The 20,994-nt window shown below is 58.9% G+C and overlaps 2 protein-coding genes across 2 annotated transcripts; one reads left to right on the forward strand and one right to left on the reverse strand.

Moving 5' to 3' along the window:
• Positions 1-863: 863 nt before the first annotated feature.
• On the reverse strand, positions 864-15,837 carry POLRMT (RNA polymerase mitochondrial). Its single transcript, XM_066566126.1, has 21 exons — positions 15,779-15,837; positions 15,117-15,212; positions 14,087-14,697; positions 13,197-13,327; positions 11,972-12,158; positions 11,415-11,564; positions 11,133-11,300; positions 10,633-10,803; positions 9,591-9,830; positions 8,217-8,996; positions 7,796-7,918; positions 6,057-6,179; positions 5,048-5,227; positions 4,857-4,943; positions 4,472-4,585; positions 3,854-3,903; positions 3,481-3,579; positions 3,100-3,172; positions 2,544-2,626; positions 2,102-2,181; positions 864-1,530 (listed from the first exon to the last, which is right to left on the reverse strand). The coding sequence occupies exons 1-21, from the start codon at positions 15,834-15,836 to the stop codon at positions 1,481-1,483; spliced, it is 3,654 nt and encodes a 1,217-aa protein (XP_066422223.1). The 5' UTR covers position 15,837; the 3' UTR covers positions 864-1,480.
• Positions 15,838-16,479: 642 nt separating this feature from the next.
• On the forward strand, positions 16,480-20,149 carry FGF22 (fibroblast growth factor 22). Its single transcript, XM_066566128.1, is given in 4 exon segments — positions 16,480-16,717; positions 19,247-19,374; positions 19,377-19,491; positions 19,532-20,149. Coding segments are annotated over 4 exon segments (717 nt in total). The 3' UTR covers positions 19,768-20,149.
• Positions 20,150-20,994: the final 845 nt, after the last annotated feature.

The following is a 20,994-nucleotide window of genomic DNA, read 5'->3' on the forward strand; positions in this document are numbered from 1 at the left end:
GGGTGAGCACAGCCCCGTGTCCCCATAGGCAGCGCTAGGACGGAGGCAGGCGCTGGAGCCCGGGCCCTGGGGCTGGGGCAGGCACCTGCTGAGCGTTCCAGGTGCCTGTGCGTGTGTTGTGTGTGTGTGTGGGTGTGCGTGCAGGTGTGTGTGTGCACGTGTGCCTCGCTGCCTCGCACTCTGGAGCCTTCCACATTGAATGTACCGCGAGCGCGGGGCCCGCGCCAGCCCCGGCACCCTGCGGCTGAGCAGCCGGAGGGACAGGGCCCCACTCCAAGCGTCCACTTTCCCATCCAGCCCATCCTGTGCAATAAACGTCAGCAGATGACAGAGCTACGCACGACTCCGGCTCTGCTTCTTCGCCACCGTCCCTCCCCGCCGCGCCTCCCGCTCCTCGTGCCTGCCCCGGGAGCCAGAACATTGGGCACAGCCCCAGCTCAGGCTGTGGGATGCAGCTTTGTCCTTTGAAGAGCTGTGTCCCTTGCCAGGAAAGCCACAAGGTGAAAAGCCTCTGCCAGCTCCAGCAGCAGCCAGGAAGAAGCTGAGTGTGAGCCTGTGGTTATGGGGCACAGCTCCAGCTGCAAGGTGCAACTATCTCCAGCACCAGCCTGGTGGAGAGGAGGTCTGGGAAGCCACAGTCCAGTGAGAAAGGGAGGGTCCTGGCTGGAAAAGCTGCAGTTGGTCCCTGTGAGTCCAGTTCCCGCTGTAGCTGCACTGGCACAATTCCATGTTTCTGCTACAAAAGCATTTTCAGAATGTGACACCCTGTGCCCTACCAGTCAGCAGAACAGGGCCAGACTGGAAGGCAGCAATCCCACCTCCCTGTGCCCCTGGCAAAGATTTCAGAGGACACAGGTCCCATCTTGTATTTCAAAAAAACATTTTATTTACAATATTATACATGTTGACCCCCAAGTTAGTGGTTTTCCCTGCCTGAGCCCCAGTGAGCAGCAGCAAAACTCATCCCTGGAAAAGAGAGTGAAGAGCAGAGGCTGTGGTATGGAGAGTGAGGACAGTGCCCAGAGCTGGAGCAGAGCACAGAGCAGCACCTGCCCTGTGGCCAAGAGCAGGTCAGTTGCCTGCCATGCCAAGTTTGAGCCCTGCTGGTGGAGAGGGAAGGAGAGGGACAGCACCTCAGGCCAGGCAAAGGACAGTGCTCACAGCACTGGGGTGAGTGAGGGCTGAGGGGAGCCACCCTGGCTCCTGCCACCCCTTTGCCCCCAGCCCAGAGCTGCAGCCCTCTGCAGGGCTTGGTGTCCTCTCCCCGTGCTGGGACAGCAGTGACAGCAAACACTGCAGAGCCCCTGTCCCCCAGCAGCTGCTCCAGCAGAGCCTCAGTTTGCCCCAGCACCTCAGAGAGAGGCTGGGCTGGAGGCTGCAGCTTCTTCCCCATGAGATGTGGGACAGAAGAGCACTGCAGGCCAGTGCCCAGCATGGCTGGAGGTCCAGAGGTATCCCAGGGCCCTGTGGGCTGCCAGGCTCAGCTGAAGAAATACGTGGAATCCATCACTTGCTTCAGGTTGAATTCACCTGAGGGGAGCAAAGGAGAGGTCAGAGAGTGAGGTGGGGATGGACAGGGGGAGGGAAGTGGCTTCAGTGCACGAAGGATCCCTGTCCCTGGACTGTGCTGCCCATGGAGCCACTCCAGAGAGGTCAGGCAGAGCCAGATGGCCTGGCAGATACAGGGCTGAGGGATTAGAAGGAGTTAAACTAATTGCCTTAATCCCATTGCATGTATATCATCTAGATCCTGGCAATTACCATGCCGAGGCCCTCGCTCCCCATCTCTGAGCAAATGCTCCTGGTTGGAAACAGATGGGAGCAGAACAAGAGCAGGATGGGAAGAGCTGGGTCAGCCTGGGGGGAATCCCAGGGACGCAGTGAGGATGGCAGGGAGCACTGACAGGAATGCTACAGGGGAATGTGGACATGCTGGACTGCTCTGCCCCATGGCTCTGCACTCCAGCATAGGAGAGGAAACCTGATCCAAGGAGACAGCTCTGGCTTTTTGCCTTTTGGTTGTTTTGGGGGCCACTCCATCTCATTCCCCTTGTCTCCAAAATGCTCCTGAGCTCTGCATGTTCCTGTCCCATGCTCCTACCTGTCCTGGGGACATTTGACAGCTGCTCCTTCAGTCTCTTCTGCCAATGGGCTATGGGCTCTGTGCTGGAGCTGGATGAACTAGAAGGAAGCAAATAAACACAGGTTATCTGGAACCAGGCACACCCTCCTCTGCCCCCCAGTGCAGCTCCTGACAACAGGATTCAGCTCTTCTAAAACAGACCAGGCACCCCAGAGTGAGAGCAGGAGCCCAGCCCCAGCAGCCCAGGGCAGGCCTAAGGCTGCCAAACCCTCCCCTGGTTCTGCAGCAAGAGGGTGCAGAGCCCTTGGTTTTTACAGAGCTGTTGAAGGTGATTTGGGTGTCAGGCAAGAAGGAAGGACAGCTTCCCCACAGAGAAACCCCCAGGCAGGTGACACAACCTGTGAGCACCTGGACACGGCCTCTGTGAGGTAGAGGGGAAAATCCAACAGGTCAGGAATACCTGCAATACTTCTCCAGCATGAACTCAGACAGATCCTGCAGAATCTTCTCACTGTGCAGAGCCACAAACTGCTGCCGACAGACCTGACCCAGGGAGACAACAGTGAGGTGCAGCTTAGCAGGTGTTTTCTCTCCTTCCATTGACAGGTCAGAGGTGAGGGGCAGGGAAAGCACCAGGAGTGGGAAGGGGGGGCTGCCAGACAAGGGTGAAGGGAATCAGCCTGGGGAGGTGTGAAGCACAGGTGGACCCTCATTAGCACAAAAGCCCTTGGGAAGGACCCAGGGCAGGGCAGGGGCACTGACAGCCAGAATCTGTGGAAATAGACCTGTTTAGTGCCTGTTTCCACAGATTCTCCCCACACACTCCCTGCAGAGTGGGAGGAGAAGGGGCACCAGGAAATCAGCTGTGACCGCCAGCAAACATCCCAGGTTCACCTCTCCTCAGGGTGAATCAATCAGCCTATGGAGCATAGCCCAGGGGAGGCGAGGCCTGGCATGGGCCCAGAGCACAGATCAGCAAGATCTTGCTCCCAAGGGAGCCAGGAGGACACTTTTACCTGGTTCATGACATCCACGGTGAGCGCGTGAGTCCAGTAGCAGTCGTGGACTGAGACAAAGGTCAGGCCCTTCCTGGGAGGGGGCAGAGGTGCCATGAAGCAGAGCTGAGACCCCTCTGTGTGATGGACCCACCCCATGTAGAACCTCTGGCTGGGACAGGAGCATCCCCACACAAGAGGGGGACTCCCTGCACAGCAGCTTTTCAGAGGGAGGCTCCCAATCCCAGGATCTCCCTGTCCTTGTCCTGCTGCCTCCTTTCCTTCTCTGCCAGAGGCCCCAAATTCCCACCCACCATGGACTCCTAAGTCCCATGTGATTCTTTGCCCCAAAATTCTCTCCCAGGAGAGTTCTGAGCCAGGTGAGAGCTGCCCACTCCCTACCTGAGGCAGTACAGTGCTGTGAGCATCATGTGTGTGGAGTCCAGAGAGTGGATGAAATTGGGGGGAAAGGCATTCTTCTGCTTCACAGTGTCAGGTTTCCTGCAGGACAAAGCAGGCCACAGAGGAGCTGGGACATTTCAGGGCCAGAGATGACAGCAGTGGCACAGAGATAGTGACAGCCCAGCCTGGGGATCAGGGGCCTGCCCTGAAGGGGCCCAAAGCCCTGCTGCTCTGTCCAGCTGTCTGCAGCTCAGGGGCAGTAAGAGGAGCTCTGTCACTCCTTGACAGCTTCCATTATAGGAAAGCCTTGTCCCCAGAGCACAGGCTGGGGCCAGCAGGGGTGCAGTGCAGCAGGCCATGGTTTTGTACTTACTGGCTGCTGTTGGAGGTTTTCACACTCAAGCGCTGCATGCCACAGTTCAGCTGTGGGGAGAGAGGGCACCAGTGTCACCCTGCACTGCCTGGCCTGGCAGCACGCAGGGCTGGGCACTGCCCCACCCCTCTGGAGAGGGGTCTGTGTCTTTCCAGAGTGTCCCAGCACCACAGCAGCTGCCACTGCCCAGTGACACTTTGCCCAGCTCCCCTCCTGAGGGTTCTGGCAGGCATCTGAACCCCTTCACCCTCTCAGGGAAGGGCTGCTGGAGCTGGGCTGGGGGGCTGTGAGTCAGCACAGCAGCACGTGGGAGGTGCCAGCACTGAGACTGAGTCACAGGAGCCCTGAGGAGGCTCTCAGAGCGGGGAACGGCCCGTGCCCCAGCTGCCTGAGTGGGATGGAGCCACAGAGCTTCCTCACCAGCTCACCCACACACTCCAGGCTCTGCAGGGAGCCATGAGGCTGGAGGATGTGCCTGCACTCAGGGATCCTACCTGCTCTGCAGGCTCACCCACCAGTGATGCCAACCTGCCAGGCCTCAGCCCAGGCTGTCTTTTCCCTGCTCCCACCATGGCACAGGGAGGGTGGGGGCCATGAGACCTGCCAGTGGACACTCACCACAGTGGACCTGGAGCGATAGTAGGGCTGGATGATGGGCAGCCCCAGAGGTGTGACCCACTCCACTGTCCGGCCCGACTGGGCGATGAGCTTGGCACTCTCTGTCAGCCAGTTCTTGAGAAAAGGAGAGGAAGCAGCTGGAGTTAGTGTGGAGCTGGGAGACCCCATCCCCTCCCAGCACAGGACAACCTCACTCCTGCCACAGAACTCCCCAGGGCTTACTGGGGTGTTTGGCACGATCCCACACCTCTGGGCTGGGGCAAGAGGATCCTCTCTGGGCCAGGAGCCAGGAGAATCATCTCTTCCCATGGAGCATCCCCTTGTCTATGTATAAATGGACAAGGGAAGGAGAAAAAGTGGAGGTAAAGGGCAACAGGCTCCTTACCTGGATATCTCGAGTCGCTGAGAACATCTCCTTGATGCTGTTGAACACCTGCTTCACCAGATAATGAGATGCTTCCCACAAATACTCCTGGCACAGAGCAGAGGCAGAGAGCCATGGGTCATACAAAGGGACAGCCAAAGAGAGGAAAGTGACAGGACCCAGGGAGGGGGGGACACACAGAGGAATGCTACCTCGGGGAACTCATCGATCTCCTTGAGGCGTTTCTCGATCTGCAGGCGGCCGCCGTAGCGAGTGACGCCGTACACGACCGTCATCACCGTCTGCTTCACCACCTTGCGGCTGATGAAGCCCTGCAGCACCTGGGCAATCTTCAAACCCCTCTCAGCATCCTTCTTCCGAAACTCCTCCACCTGAGAGGGTGCCTCTGAGTCAGGGCTGGCACGAGCCGTGCTGGCTGGAGCCCCCTCTGGGGTTGGGGACCCTCCCAGCTGGGCACTGCCTGGCTCAAGCTCCCACCAGGATCCCTGCAGCCAATTTTCCCCACCCTGGATAACAGAAGGCACCTGCTGAAGGGATCCAGCATGGATAACAGGGCCTGCAGAGCCTTCCCTGCTGCCTCAGCACTGTCCCTTGGTGCCAGCTGGGACAAGGACACGGCTTGACTGTGGTTCAGAGCTTGGGTTCTCCTGCCTCTGCCCCCCCAGTGATAACTGAGCAAGTCCTGCACCCCCATGAACTCTTCCTGCTCTCTGGAGAAAACCTGCTGAGACCCAGATGGGAGATGCAGGGTCCAATGCCAGCTGAATGAGCCTCTCAGCACTCTCCCAGTGGCAAATTTCACATCATGTCTTGCCAAAGAAACCAAAGACTTTGTAGCAGGACCAAGGCTGAATTTCTACCCACTCCCTCCAACTCAGCTCAAGGAAGAAAAATCTCATAACCCATGGGCCAGCCAGCTGTGACCAAGGGATGAGGAGCATCCCTTGCTCTCTTCCACCTCTCCAGCCTAGTTCTCCCAGGCTTCATTCAGAACAAGTGAGGACAGCAGAAATCAGAGGGGATTTCTCCATGAGGACAGATCTCCAGTCAGATCCACTTGGGGATAGACAATCCAGCTCATGCCTCCCCAGCTCTCTGCACACTCATCCCCACCTTTCCCCTGGGAGGTGTCACCCTGTGCACACCAAGAGGAGGAGAAACAGGTCCAAAAGGACCCTGTGTGTCCCCACAGAGCCTCACCTGCTGGGCCACTGCACTGTAGACATCCTGAGGGAGCCCACAGGGCACCAGGTTGACAGAGGCAGCGCCGCTGAGATCCCGGCCGAGCGCTGCATAGTGCTGCAGCCCATTGCAGGAGCCATCCTGCAGGGAGAGCACCAGGGAAACAAGGGGTTAATGCATGGGCAGAGCTCTGCTCATCTGCCCCCTCCCCATGCACAGCTACCCTGGCCTCAGGTGGTCATTATTTCCCCTCCCCACTCTTCAGAGCAGTGACCATCTCCCAGCAGTGACCATTGCCCTTCTGGACAGGTTTCCTGCCTGAGTCCAGCCCTAACTGCTGTGAACTGTGAGGCTTAAAGGCAGAAACCTCACATCACCAACTCTGTGGGTTTCCAAAGACATCAGAGCTCTGTGGAAACACTGAAAACCAGAAAATTGGGAAAACACCAAATATGTCTGGGATGCTAAAAGCAGCCCCAAGAGCCAGCAGTCAAAACAACCTCAGCAGTGGGATCAGAGGCAGGAAAAGGCAAGGCCAAGGCAGAGATCCCTCAGGAAGCCCCAGCTGGCTCTGAAAACATCCCTCTGACAGAAACCAGCTGCCACCCAGATTTCCCAAAGCTGCATCAGAGGCACAGTGAGTGCCTGCCACAGCAGCTGCCCTTGCAGCCCTCCTGGAAGCAAGAGCAGCTTGGGTGAGACAGACAGGATCTGAATGATGGTGCAGGAAGATCTTGGCTCTCCCCAGGCTGCAGTGGCAGTGATGCTTCTCAGAGATGTGCTGCTATTCCTGGCCCCCTGTGCTCAGGATCTCCCAGATACCCCAGGAACTGTCAGGTTCCTCAAGCAGGGCCCCCTTTCCCCTGCACCCTCTCCCCACTCCCTGCAGTGTGGAAAGGCAGCACCTGCACCTGATGGCTCTGTTAATTGAGCACTGATGACTCAGGCTGAACGAGCCTCTGGTACCCTCCAGAAGAAGTCCCTGCTGATGATATTTCATTAGCTGCACCCTCCACACACACCCCCAGATGCTCTCTTGACCTTTTGTTGTCATCAAAATATCAGACCTGGCTGTCTCATGTATATTCCAGGCTATCACTGCTGCCCTCCCCATTCAGTCATGGCCACTTGATCTCCTCATAAGAGAAAGGAGCAGCCACCCCTCACCCATGGCCACTATCAGCCTTGTCCCTGTGCAGCCAGGGAGGACAGGTGCCTTCAGGGAGCTGAGCAGCACCTGAGCAGGCACAGGGCACATGGTAACAGGTCATCTAAGGTGGTGGACAACCACCTCTGTCCCTGTGCCCTTCCTCAGAGTTCCAGACCTGCCATATTGGCTCTTGCAGAGCTGCTTGGCTTCAGGCACAGAGCAGGAGTGGAGAAAGGCCTCCAAAGCACAGCTCTGAGCACTCCAGCCAGCCAGATGTTGCCCTGCTGGGCCAATTTCCAGTCCCGATCCTGTGGCTGCAGAAGGTGACACTGGCTTGGCTCTCACCCTGCAGCAGATGCCAGCGAGTTCCCAGCTGGGCTCTGCTCAGGCCAAGGGAAGTGAGGCAGCCCTCAGATGTTCCAGCTCATGGATGGCTGCAGGCAGCAGCAAATCACCAGAGTTCTCATGCCAAAATGCCCAACACTGCTTTTCCATTCCTAAGAAAACCCAGCCACGTGGAGCAGGGATTGCAGAGCTGGAGACCTGGATGCTCCTTCCCTGCCCTGCTGAGCCTCACACAGGCTGTGAGGATGTGCCAGGCTCCTACCTGGTGAACTGGGAAGTGAGAGATGTAAGCTGCTGGGTCTGGGGACCTGGAGGCTTTGGCGATTTCCATACAGCATGCCAAGGCTTGCCAGGGCTCATCAGTGTCCATCCACCACTTCCTGCCCTGGGAATGAGAAAGGCCAGGCTGGTGGGAGCAGGCAGTGCTCCTGTGCCCCACAAAGCACAGGCAGGAGCCCCTGAGCACCTGGGGTACACTGGGCACAGCACTTCCTCCCACCATGCCTCCACTTCCCTAGTTTTACATCATGTTTTCAGACAGGAACAGGTTATTTAGGAATTTAAGTTATTTAGGAAGGCATTGCCTTCTCCCTTTTTACCTCTCAAAAATCTTTCATAATGTTTTTGTTCCAAAATCGATTCTGATTTCCATTTTGTTTCACTTCCCAGAAGCTCCCACGTACCGTGAGCGGGTGGTCAGCCGAGTCCAGGATGTCCTCCATGATTTCATTGGCATAGTCCAGCCTCTCCTGCAAGGCATTCTTCTTCTTCAGCCCTGTCAGGTTGATGAGGTGGATCTTCAGCCAGTCAAGTCCCTTGGGGCCCAGCGGCCTCCCCTCTGCAAACAGCAGGATGGCCCTGGTGACATCGTTCCCCAGGTGGTTGAAATAGGGTGGGCATGGGTAAGTCCTGCCACGGAAGTCCATGTTGTGAGGGAACCAGAACACCTTGTCCCTGACATAGTTGGCGATTGAGAGCTTGTAGAGAGCGTCCATGCGCAGGCTGTGCATCTCTGCAGCCTTCTTCTTGCACAGGAACACCTCGTGCTTGAAGGACTTGCTCCAGGTGGAGGAATTGCCAGGAGGAGTAGGAGGCTTGGGAGCCTCAGAGATGGGTGGTGGGATGTCCAGCTTCTCATCCCCTTTGTCATTGAAGATGGAGATGATGATATCCAGCACTGGCTGGTTGATCTTCCAGGCACAGTTACCCAGTTGGTTCAGGGCATCCAGCACAGGGTGGAGGTCCACCAGGGGACACTGCTCCAGGAGCAGCTGGTGGTGGGTGGTGTCATCCATGAAACGCATCAGCTTGGTGTCATTGAGGACAAAGGCACCAAAAGTGGGGGAGGTCCAGGGCACAGGAGGGCACAGCATGGGCATGGCAGAGGAGTTGAAGGTCAGCGTGGTCTCTGCAGCGTTTGACACAAGCTGCGAGAAGATGGGATGGGGCCTTATCAGCCCGACCTGGAGAGGAGGATCAGCAGCAGAGGGTTAGGGCTGGAGTGTGGGAGAGCCTGTGGTCAGTCAGCCATTCCACAAGGATCATGCCAAGTAAGGTTAAACCCTTCTTACCTGCCAAGGAGAGGTAAAACCAGCGAGAACTGCTAACTCTTGTATCTGAGTATAAAACCTCAGTCTCCTTACTTTCAAAGGATAATAGTAATCCAATGGTCTTAGGAGCCACTCATCTTGGTGCAAGTCCAAGTGAAAGTAATGGACCTCTCACTAGTCCTAAACACATTCATCATCTTAACCCTAGTAACCCTCTCCACCCCCATCCTATTTCCACTTCTATCCAACAACCTCAAAACACCCCCAACACAATTACAAACAAAATCAAAACTTCCTTCCTTCTTCATCAGCCTAATCCCAATAACAATCTACATCCACTCTGGAACAGAAAGCCTCATCTCCTTCTGAGAATGAAGAATCAAGGGCTCCTCAAAGCATCCCTGAGCAGAAATGGCAGCAAGCAAGGACAGAAAAGGGCCTTGCAAGGGTCTGATTTTGAGGAAGGGGTGTCCTGCACAGCCCTAGAGCCCCCAGGATGAGGCTCACCTGCCAGTTACTGTAGAAGGAGTAGACGTGGTAGAGGACAGGGATAGGCTTGGACTCCAGGCGACGATTGAGGATGTTCCTGGGCACCTTAACAGCCTTCACCAGGAGCTCCAGCATGTGCATGCCCAGGCGCATGAGGAGCACACACGGCCAGCTGCAGGTCTTCAGGTTCAGGGAAGGCCCAAAGCCTGCTTCTGCCACCAGCTTCTCCCAGTATTCCCGTGGCAAGTACTGTTTAGGCTGGGAGGTGGAGGGAGAAAATGGAGTCAGCTGAAGGAGATCAATCTACCTGAGATATGGCCCTGAGAAGGACTCTCCTATCTTTGTGACCTCAAAGGTCCTTCCTGATAGGGGTGTTTGGGGAAGCAGGGCTGAGGAGGCTGTGTCGCAGCCATCTTTTATGAAAAAAATCCTTTCCTTAGGATTTTTTCTTCCTGAGAAGCTGAGAGGCCTCAGGAACAAAATGTAAACACTGATTATCTGCTGCTGTGGAATGCAACAGGTGCATCTGGGATTGGTCTCATGTGGTTGTTTCTAATTAATGGCCAATCACAGCCCAGCTGGCTCCGACTCTCTGTCCGAGCCACAAGCCTTTGTTATCATTCCTTCTTTTTCTATTCTTAGCCAGCCTTCTGATGAAACCTTTTCTTCTATTCTTTTAGTATAGTTTTAATATAATATATATCATAAAATAACAAATCAAGCCTTCTGAAACATGGAGAGAGATCCTCATCTCTTCCCTCATCCTAAGAGCCCTGTGAACACCGCCACAAGGCTGGGCTGAGCCCAACAGTGAGAATGGGAACAGTGGCACTGCACCACACCCCAGTGCTGACACCCTGGTCCCACATCATCCTGCCCCTCCTGCCCAGACTGCAGACCTGCCTGCCCCTATGAGCACCCAGCTCTGAGAACAACCTGCTCACCTGGTCCTTGATGTGCCCAGGGCAGCAGGCTTGGCCCTTTTCTCCCCTCTCATCCTCTCCTGCCCTGCAAAGCCCAGAGCTTTCCTGCATGGGATCCTGGCTCCAAGGGCTCCTACCTGGCTGTCCTTTGCCAGCAGCTGGATGTAGCTCTCATAGATCTGCTGCACCTTCTCCAGCTGCCCACTGTGCAGCTTCCTTTGGATGATGTACCTGTCGTAGACTTTGGAGCCCAGCTCCCTGGCCAGGACTGCCAGGGACTCACCTTGTGGAGACAGATCATTGAGGATCTGGGAAAGGGGAAGGCAAAAAGGGTCTTAGGAAGGAGGAAGAGAGAGATACAGCAGAGAGACAGAGCAGGAGTTAAAGCTGCTGTGCAGGGAGCACAGAAAGATGCTGATTTCTATGATACTGAACAGATGGTGAGGAAGGAAAAACAACCAGGACAGAGCATGGATTTCTCTGGCTGCTCTGCAGAGGGAGCAGACAGCCTGCAGCCAATAACCTGGTAAACCTCTCAGGAAATCCCAATTCTGCTCAAGTGGGACATTAGTGCTCTGTGACAGCCCCACGGCTGATAGCCCAGCCCCACTCCTGGGAGGGTAGGGCAGGCTCCTACCTGCAGCATGATGTCCACATACTCCTCATCTGGCAGCAGACACAGGTAGGGGTAGAGGACGTTGTACTTGGACATCCTCTTGGGCCTGGCCATGCTGCGTTTGGAGCTCTGCAGGGCCTGGAGGATGGCATCACGCCACTGCGAGCGGAGCGTGCCCAGCAGCTCGCGCTGCAGGGAAAAGGAAGGAAGAGAGCTGGTGAGCATGAGCTGCCCCCTCTTTAGCTCATGGACCCTCAGCTCTCACCCACAGGTCCTCAGGGCTGCCCCAGGGCCGAGCTTTACCGCTTTGATGGCCTGTGGGGTCAGGGGCTTGGCTGCCTCCACCGACTCGATGGTCACGGTGTTCTTCAGCTCCATCTCCAGCTGCTGCTGGAAGCGCTCCTGCAACTCCTTCACTGAGAAATCCAGCTTGGGGTATGAGCCCATCGTCTCCTGCAATGGGAGAGAGGCAGTGGGAGGAAGAGAAGCCATGCTCATTCTCCCAGCTTCCCTGCAAGAGGAACAATGGTGGTACAATTGTGGTACAATTCTGGGTTGAAAGCACCGTGCTGGGACTTCTGGGTCTCAGACTTCTCTGGCAGACAAACGCCAGAGGCTGCTCTGCTCCTGTGCTATGGCCAAGCACCTCCCCAAGCACCCCCTCCCATGCATGGAGGCAATCTCCAGCCTCCTGTTTTGCTGTTCCCCTGTAAGGCTGTTAGTAACATCATCCATTTGATGATTTGTGTGGGCTATTGGGCAGAGATCAGGTTAAAAAGCTCTTTCTTTCTAGCCCTCCCCTGGGCTGCACCTAAGAACACCTGGCCAGCTTCAACAGCTCCCTGAGCGCTGTGGCTTACTCTGGAATAGAAGTCCTGGAGCAGAGAAGACTTGCAGATCTTGGTGCTGGGTGGAGGAGGCAGCTGGTAGTTGGGCTGGACAGTCCTGACAGCCCGCAGCACCATCTCCTTCTCATCTTCCTCAAACAGGCACTTTTGGAAGAGCTCATCCACATGGAAGCCACTGCTGTTCAGCTGCTGCAGGTACCTGAGGAGGGGCAGACAGGACAGGCTTGATCTTCCCCAAGGGCCTGAGCATGTTGTACAAGAGCTGCCTCAGCACAGCCTGTCCCACAAGGTCACCACCAGCCTCAGGTTACAGGGATCAGGTGTCCATCCCTCAGCCTGCACTGCTGCAGAGCTTCCTGGGCAGGGAGGCCACTGCAGCTGCCCACAGGCAGCCCCACAGCCTGTGCTGCCCTGACACAGCTCCACACGTCCAGCACAGCCACTGCCAGCCCCCTCAGAGGCATCTGACTGGAGATATTCCCCTGAAGGCATCTAGAATTTGTCAGCAGCCCAAGGACAGAGAGCAGTGATACATCCCTGAGGTTCACACTAGTGCATCAGAAGCTTTCTCCATCCTCTGGAGAGGAGCTGGCTGTGCCTCCAGCCTCAGGCACTGCCCCCAGGCCCAGCCTGTGGGATCTTCCAGGGCTCTTTCAGCTGCTCCCTTTAGCACTGACACTTTCCTGTCCATGAAATCTACCATCTACAATCTTGCTATCTTTAGCACTGACACTTTCCTGTCCATTATCCTCTATAAAATCTACCTGAATGTCCTGACCAAGCTCCTCTGGAGAGCCCTGCAGGAACCAGCTATGTGATTGAGCCCATCAAAATGGGCAAACCCCACAGAAGTATACCATAAAAACAAACAGAGGAGCCATAAAAACAAACCAAGGAGCCAAGCCATTCCCACCAGGCAGCAACAGAGGGGCCAGAAGGAATGAGATGCCTGGGATGGGTGTGGAACCAAGGAATTCCTGACTGGAGAGGGCCTCTCCCAGCCCAGCTCTGGGGGGAACAGTGCCTGTTCTCACCTTCCACATCTCCTCTCCCTGCACAATCTCAGACAAACTCCCCAGCAGCTGGGGGTGGCAGGGAATGTGCTCCACCCACACCAAAATCTGGCCATGAGAAGCGGCTCAGAGCATCCAGGTGGGCACAGCTCTTCCTGACCCCAACCCCCTGCATCTCCCAGCTCTCCAAGCACAGCAGATGGAGCACCTGAGGCAGGTGTTACCTCAGGATGGCTTTGGGAGGTGACTGGCTCCGGCCCGTGCACTCCAGGGCCGTGGCGTAGGAGTCTAGGTTGGGCTGGAGCCCAGCAGCCTCCAGGATGGAAAACAATCGGTCCAGGCGGTTCAAACAGCCCTGCAGGAGAGAGAGCAGGGAGGCTGTGCACACCAGGAAGGAGGCTGTGCACACTGGGAAGGGAAAGGGACTGTGGACACTGAAAAGGAAAGGAGTGAGAAGGGGAGAAGGCCGTGCACACTGAGAAAGGAAGGAGACCATGGACATTGAGAAAGGAAGGAGGCTGTGGTCACTGAGAAAGGAAAGGAGGCTGGGGTCACTGAGAAGGGGAGGAGGCTGTGCACACTGGGAAGAAGGCTGTGCACACTGAGAAAGGAAGGGGCTGTGCACACTGAGAAGGGAAGGAGGCTGTGCACACTGAGAAGGGAAGGGGGCTGTGCACACTGAGAAGGGAAGGGGCTGTGCACACTGAGAAGGGAAGGAGGCTGTGAACATTGGGAAGAAGGCTGTGCACACTGAGAAAGGAAGGGGGCCTGTGCACACTGAGAAGGGAAGGGGGCTGTGCACACTGAGAAGGGAAGGGGGCTGTGCACACTGAGAAGGGAAGGAGGCTGTGCACACTGAGAAGGGAAGGGGGCTGTGCACACTGACACCAACAGCCCCAAAATCCCAGCTCCACGCCCCTCTACTGCTCAGATTTAGTCAGGTCTACCCTACCCTTTCTCCACTCCTCTCAAAGCTAGTTCACATGGGTCTGTGGCCTCATGCCAGCAGCACTGCTTGGACACTTGCTGAAGTGACAAGCACGGGTCAAACCAGCTGGAGGCTCCTCCTCAGGAGCCAGCCCCTCTCCCACCCGGAGCAGCCAGACTTTGGTACCTTCCTGGCCCAGATGCGCATGACGATGTTGAAGGCCCCCACGTCCAGCACCTTCCTCTTCACAGGGGAGCTGTGGCACAGCAGGAGGTACCTCTCAGCCTCCTCTGCCTGCTGCAGGAACAGGAAGCACTCCAGGTTGGCCTGGATGGTCTGCTGCAGCACCTGCTGGTTACTCTTGTCCTTTGGCATCCTCTGAGGCCTCTTCAGCTCTTCAGCTCCCTTCACTTCCACCACCCTGGGCTTGTTGTGGGGGCTGCCAGAGCTCTGGTTCCAGGCAGTGGTTGCTTTCATCTTTGGGCTCTTCATGGTTTTTGTGTTGGGTGTGGCCTCTGCCTTGGCCTGGCTCTCTAGACCCAGCTGGGAGGCAGCACTGGGCAATTCCTGCTTCATCTTTGGCTGCTGGCTGTACATCTCCTTCTGCAGCTTTTTGGCCCAGGTGCTGGACCGAGCCAGGCCATTACCCTGTGCCCTGGGAATGGGCTGCTTCTCCTTGGGGCCAGGGACCACGGCCTCCTGGTACTTGTCATTGTCCAGTGCAGCCAATTCCACTTTGCTGACTGTCACCTCTGGGATGTTACTGCCCTGGAGCTGCTTGGCTCGAGCTTTCAGCACTAGTGGGAAACACAGAGGTAATGGGAGACAGGGCACAGCAAAAAGCTCTGTCCTGTCCTCACCCTGGAAGTACCAGGATCATGCTCAGAAAAAAGAATTCACACAAGAACTTCATCCCTCCAGAGATACCAACCTCTGTCTCCAGAGATCTACCTGCAAGCTGGAGCCCACCCCAGCATCCCAGGAGCCCACCCAGCATCCCAAGAACCCACCCCAGCATCCCTGGAACCCACCCCAGCATCCCTGGAACCCACCCCAGCATCCCAGGAACCCACCCCAGCATCCCAGGAACCCACTCCAGCATCCCAGGAACCCACCCCAGCATGCCAGGCACCCAGCAATGTCACTGCCAGGGAAAAAGCAACAGCCCAGGTTGGTCTGCCTGTTGTCTGCTCACTGCATCTCTCCCAGCACCCACCTTCCAGCAGCTCTGTCCTCTCACAGGGGCCATTTCTGTTCGCCTTCTCCTTGGTGCTGGCAGAGGAGTAGCTCCTGAAGATTCTCCATGGAATCCCTACCATGAAGAACGCAAAGGGGTGGGGGGTCAGAGGAAGATTGGAAGCTCCACACCCTCAAACACTCCCTGTCCCCCACTCTGCCCCATGGCCCCAGCTGGACACAGCATGGACAGGGTGACTGAGGGATGTTTCTCAGCTCAGCTGCTCCAGCAGCAGCACAGGAGGGACAGGGCCACCCCTCAGCCCCTGGAACCAGATGCTCAGAAGGAACACGACCCCAGGGACACCACAAACCCCAGCGCTGTCAATGGGGTGGCAGCACCCCGAGACCCCCAGAGCATGTGGGTGCTATCCCCCAGCTAGGACACGACCCAGAGCCACCGAATCAACCCTTTGGAGAGCAACAACATCCCACAGCCCCCAGTCTATCCCTGGGGTGCTCACGACTCAAAAAAGACCCCCTCATCTTCCAGGTGTAACCCACAGAACGCTCAGAACCGTGAGACGTCCCGGCCCAGCTCCGTCCGCACACTCGCGCCCTGTCCCGCTCTCCTGGTGTCCCCGCCGGTCCCTCCATGCCCCCTGGAGCCCCGGTGTCCTCCCGGTCCCCGTTCCCGCTCACCGGGCCCCCTCAGCCCGCCCGGGCCCCTCAGCACCGCCCGCAGCCTCAGCAGCGACATCCCCGGGCCACGCGCGCCGCGCGCCCCCGCGCATGCGCCGCCCCGCCGTGGGGCACGCCGGGAGCGCGAGTCCCGCCGCGCAGGACTACAGCTCCCATGGTGCAGCGCGGCCGCGCTCTGCGCCCCCTGGCGGCCGCGGCGGCCCCGACGGGGTGGGCCGGGACGAGCGCGGAGCCCGGGACACGGCGGAGGCTCCGGGAGGTGGCGGAGGCCGGGGAAAACGGTGGAGCCCGGCTGACCCGCGCCTCCCGGCCCGAGCTCGGCGCGTCTCAGGTCGGGCTAGAGATGGACGCCACCCTCCGCAGGTTCTGAGCCACAGCAGACTCGCGCCCTCCGCCTCTCCCCGCGCTCTGTGCCCGCGGCGCTCGTCCCGTGCCCGCCCATCGCGGCTGACGGCGGATACCGGACTGTGCCGTCCCCGCGGTGGTGGGCGACTGACCGCGGGCAGTGACCCGGGACAGCCGTCGGGACGCCGATTTATGAATGGGAGGCACCGCCCCGGTCCCCGCCCCGCCCCGAGCCGCCACAGCCCCGCCCCAAGCCGCCCATCCCGGCCGCTCGCGCCGTCGGGGCCGGTCGCCTGTCGCCCGCCGTGGCCATGGCCCATGGCCCGTCGCCCGCCTGTCGCCCGCCGCCCGCCGCCATGAGGCGCGGGGGCCCCGCCGCCATCGCCGCCTGCCTGGCCGGGGCACTGGCCGTGCTGGCGGGGCCGGGGCCGGGGCCGGGCAGTGCCTCCGGGACCGGCCGGCGGCCCCCCCGCAGCTACGGGCACCTGGAGGGCGACGTGCGCTGGCGGCGGCTCTTCTCCGCCACCCGCTTCTTCCTGCGCATCGACGGCGGCGGCGGCGTGGAGGGAACGCGCTGGAGGGAGCGGCCGGGCAGTGAGTGGGGACGGGACCGGGACGGGACTGGGACGGGGACGGGGACGGGGACGGGGACGGAGGAAAGCCGGGATCTGGGGCCGCCCCCCGCCCACGGCGGGCGAGAGCGCGATCGCGCCGGTGCCGGTGCTGCGGCGGAGACGCCTCGGGTCGGCGACGGGACCCTCCATGCCCTGCCCGGGGAGGGCCCCTGACTCTTCCCTCTGGGGAAATCTCAGCCAAAGTGCCCGGTCCTCCGGAGGCACGAGATCGGCGGGTCCCCGTTGTCTCCCGGCGCTCCGGGAGCGCCCCGGCACCGGCTGCCCCCGTCACTGCACTGTGGGAGCCGTGAGAGGGGCGCGGACACCGGCGGGCACTGCCCGGGCACCCGGCGTTGCTTTCTCAGCGGCTGGGAGGTCCTAGGAGGTCTCTCCGGGGTCCTTTGTCCCATCTGGTCCTGCCAGTTCGCGATTCCCCCTGCCCTGCATTCCCCAGGGATCGGGAGGATCTGATCGTTACCCCACCAACACACTGGAGGGAAAGAAGGCTGAGGAGGAGGAGGGGGGATGTAGGAAGCTTTGTGGTGATGCTGATCCCAGAATGGGGCATCTGTCCGATGTGGGACAGTAGAGCATCCCTGTCGGAGGGGACCATGGAGCAGCAGAGCAGGTTGGGACTCAAATTAGCAGGCTGGGCAGAGGGACAGAGTCCCCAAGGACGTGGCAGGGCTGCAAGTGCTCAGGTATCAGCTGCCCATCGGGGTGCAGGGTCTGAGCCCCTGGGACAGGGATGGGGGCACCAGGCTGGCAGGACAACAGCTGGACAAGGAGGGGGATCTTGGGGGCCTTGGAAAAGATGCCCTGACAGGGTGTTGGGGTTTGGGCAGGAGGGCTGCAGCACCCCCAGCCCATGTCCTGCTCCAGCAGGGGCTGCCCCATCTCCCAGCCAGCACAGGACATTTCCCAGCAGCCCCAGGACACGGCAGCCAAGCCCAGCCCAGCCCAGGGAACCCTCCTGAGGTGTCGGAGGCTGTCGGGAGTCCCGACCAGGCACACTGCCAGCACAAAGCACCCCAACACGTTCCCTCCATGGTGTGGCCATGGGAGCTGGCAGGCAGAGCAGCTCCGGGCTGTACACGAGGCTCACTCTGCTTATCTGTGTGCGCCTGGGCTGGGCGCGGGCTCTGCTCCACAGCCCTCGCAGAAGCTGCTGGACCAGCCCCACTGGCAGCTCTAGGGTGGCAGAGGATTTCCCAGGGACTCCCCCACTTCAAGCCCTGCATCTGTCCCAGCCTCCTAGAGACCCCTCTGGGGCTGAGTGAGAAACTGGGAGCACTGGGAGCTGGCTCTGGCCAGGTACTGGGCAGGCACCTGCAAACAAAGGGCAGCAGAGCCGGCCGGAGCGCTGGGAACAGAACGGGGTTATTTTTAGAAAAGCACAAGTCCTTATAAATAGCAGCAGCTTCAGACAGCGATCAAGTGGGATGGATTCACAGGCATTCGCTCAGTCAGTGCCCTGTCAGTGGCTTCCCGTGGCAGCAGCACTGAAAACCCCGGGGGAGCTCAAACGCTGCCCCGGTGCTGTATCCACCCTGTCCTCCTGCAGGCAGGTGATGCCCAGGGAATGCCAGCAACACCAGGAGATTGATGAAAGCCCTTTCCCAGGGGCTGCAGCCCCCACGCTGTGTGTCCTCCCACCCTGTCCAGCCCCTGCAGTGGTGCCCAGTGGTCGATCCTGCTGTGGCTCCAGCCCTTCCTGCTGCCCTGCCCACATCGCTGGACATTCCTTCTCCCCTTCCCACTGTGCCTGGCGGGCAGCGGCGCTCGGGGCCGGCCGGCGTGAGGCAGTGCAGGAATCCAGAGGCCCCGATGATGCTCTGGGTGTTTCCCCGTGCCAGAGCCGCTGGTCTGACCGCATGCCTTTCCCATTAGCGGCCGAGCCGGAGCTCGGCGGTCGGGGCACACACACACGCCAGCCCAGCTGTGGCTCCACAGCCTCCCCCCGGGCTCATCCTCATGCCCTGCAGTGCTCACAGTGCTGGGAATGGGGCTGCTTGTCCTCGTTTGTGCCACCAGGAAATTGGGCATCCATGGACAGCGCTGTCCTGGCTTATTCCTGCCCCACAGAGCTCTGCTGTGTGCCTTCGTCCACCATAACAGGATGTGTGTTGTTGCTGCCACCCCCATGCCCACTCGGCCCTTTCAGTGCCCTGCGGGAGGCGGGTCAGGGCCCCGGGGCACCGTGCTAGGGATGGATGAACGGGCAGAGCTGCCAGCGAGGGGAGGACACACATGAGGTTGTGCTTGGCATCACTCCCACTTCTGGGAAGTGGCTGGACCCTGGGGAGGAGAGGAGTAAAGATCAAACCTTGCTTGGATCAGAGGTTCCTCCTCCCACTCCCAGCTTGGGCTGCAGCCCTTGTTCCTCTGCTGCTCTGGATGAGGATCAGCAACTCCCTGTGTCTAGGAGGACACTGTGCGCACAGAGCCAGCAGGGGCAGGGATGTCTCCCGTCCCTCCCTGGCTCACGCCGCGCTTCCCTGTCCCGCAGGCATCGTTGAGATCCGGTCGGTTCGTGTCGGCGTCGTGGCCATCCGGGCGGTGCACACCGGATTCTACCTGGCCATGAACAAGCGGGGGAGGCTCTACGGGTCGGTAGGTCGGACGCTGCCTCCTGGGAGGGACTGCACCAGAGTCACAGGCTCAGGGCAGGCTCGGAACAGGCTCCTGCTTTCCCATGCCCTGACCTGCACCCACCAAGCCCCTCTGCCCCCAGGGGATCAGGGAGGAGCCAGGGTCCTGCCCTGCCCCACTCTTGGGGTCCGAGGGGCTGCAGCTGAGCAGAGCCACCCCTCACCCCCTTCCCTCTCCTGCCAGAAGGAGTTCAGCCCCAACTGCAAGTTCACGGAGCGCATCGAAGAGAACGGCTACAACACCTACGCGTCGCTGCGCTGGCGGCACCGCGGCCGCCCCATGTTCCTCTCGCTCAATAGCAAGGGCCGGCCACAGAGAGGGGGCAGGACAAGCCGGCAGCACCTCTCCACACACTTCCTCCCCATGCTCGTCAGCTGAACACCGTGGGCAGCTCCAGACGGTCCTGTAGGAAGAAAAAAAACCAAAAAACACACAAACAAAAAAAAAAGTTATTTTATTTATGTACATATCTTTTTTTTTTTGCTATTTATTGCTTTATTTTTAATGCACGGCAGAGGAGGGATGTGGAAGGTAGATGCTCCAGACTCAGGCGTGTGGGGCTGTGGTTCTCCCACTGTTCCCAAATTTGCCCTAAACCAGGACAGCCTGGCACAGGGCTGGTGTGGTGCAGCTGGGGAACACGACTGGAGCAGAGGCCAGGATCTGCTAATGGCATCTCTGCAGGGCTGGGATGTAGCAGCAGGTTGTCTGTGTCCGAGCTTCCGTGGCAATTAAAGCTGTGTTGTGGTATGGAACAGGAGCAGGTCTTGGAGCTTTGATGGCGAACTTGGCTTTGAATGGGAGGGATTGGCTCCTGTGTGGTTGTGGCTGCAGCCACCAGTGTCACTGCTGCCCCTGGCAGGGAGCCCAGCTGGTCCTTTGCCACATGCAGCTTTTCACTGACCCCCACCCACCCTGCAGGAAAACAGTCACGGTGGTTCAGTGGCTCAAAGGAAGGAGCAGGAGCCAGCCCAGATCCTCAGGCAGACACAGCTCCAGGGCTGTCCCTGGCCACAGCCAGTGCCACTCAGTCCTGCAGCCCAGCTCTGCATCTTCATTCCCAACAAAACCTCAGCTGGGACAGCGGACAGTGGTGAGGAGCAGCCCCTCAGCTGGAGGGCAGCATGGCCAGGAATAGCACCTGCACCTCAGTGTGCTGGCCAGGGCACATCCCTGGCACCACCTCACAGCTGCTGTGGCCAGGCCCAGCATCCCGGTCACTGTCACGTCAGACAGAGCAATGGCCCCAGCAAAAACCACCAAACTCGTTCCATTTCTGACCCAACCAGCTCCAAATGAGTCTGAGAGGGAACAGCCACTGTATTAACCATGTGCTGACTGTGGTGAGCCCCTGCCAGGTGGGCAGCACCTGCCATGCACCCACCCAGGACTTTGCTCAGCCCACTTGAAACCTCCCTGAGTGCTGCTCACACATGAGAAATCATCCCCAAGCACCTGGGGGAGCCAGGACCCCCTGTCACAGCTGAAATAGTGGGAGAGGGAAGATTTTTCCAGGTCTCTTTGTTTTGGTGACTAAACAGCAAAGCTTTTCCTTGGTGTCGGGTCAGCCAATGGACACGTTCAGGTTCAGCTGGGACCTTCTTG

The sequence above is a fragment of the Molothrus aeneus genome, chromosome 27 (genome assembly GCF_037042795.1).
Source record: "Molothrus aeneus isolate 106 chromosome 27, BPBGC_Maene_1.0, whole genome shotgun sequence".
NCBI lineage: Eukaryota > Metazoa > Chordata > Aves > Passeriformes > Icteridae > Molothrus > Molothrus aeneus.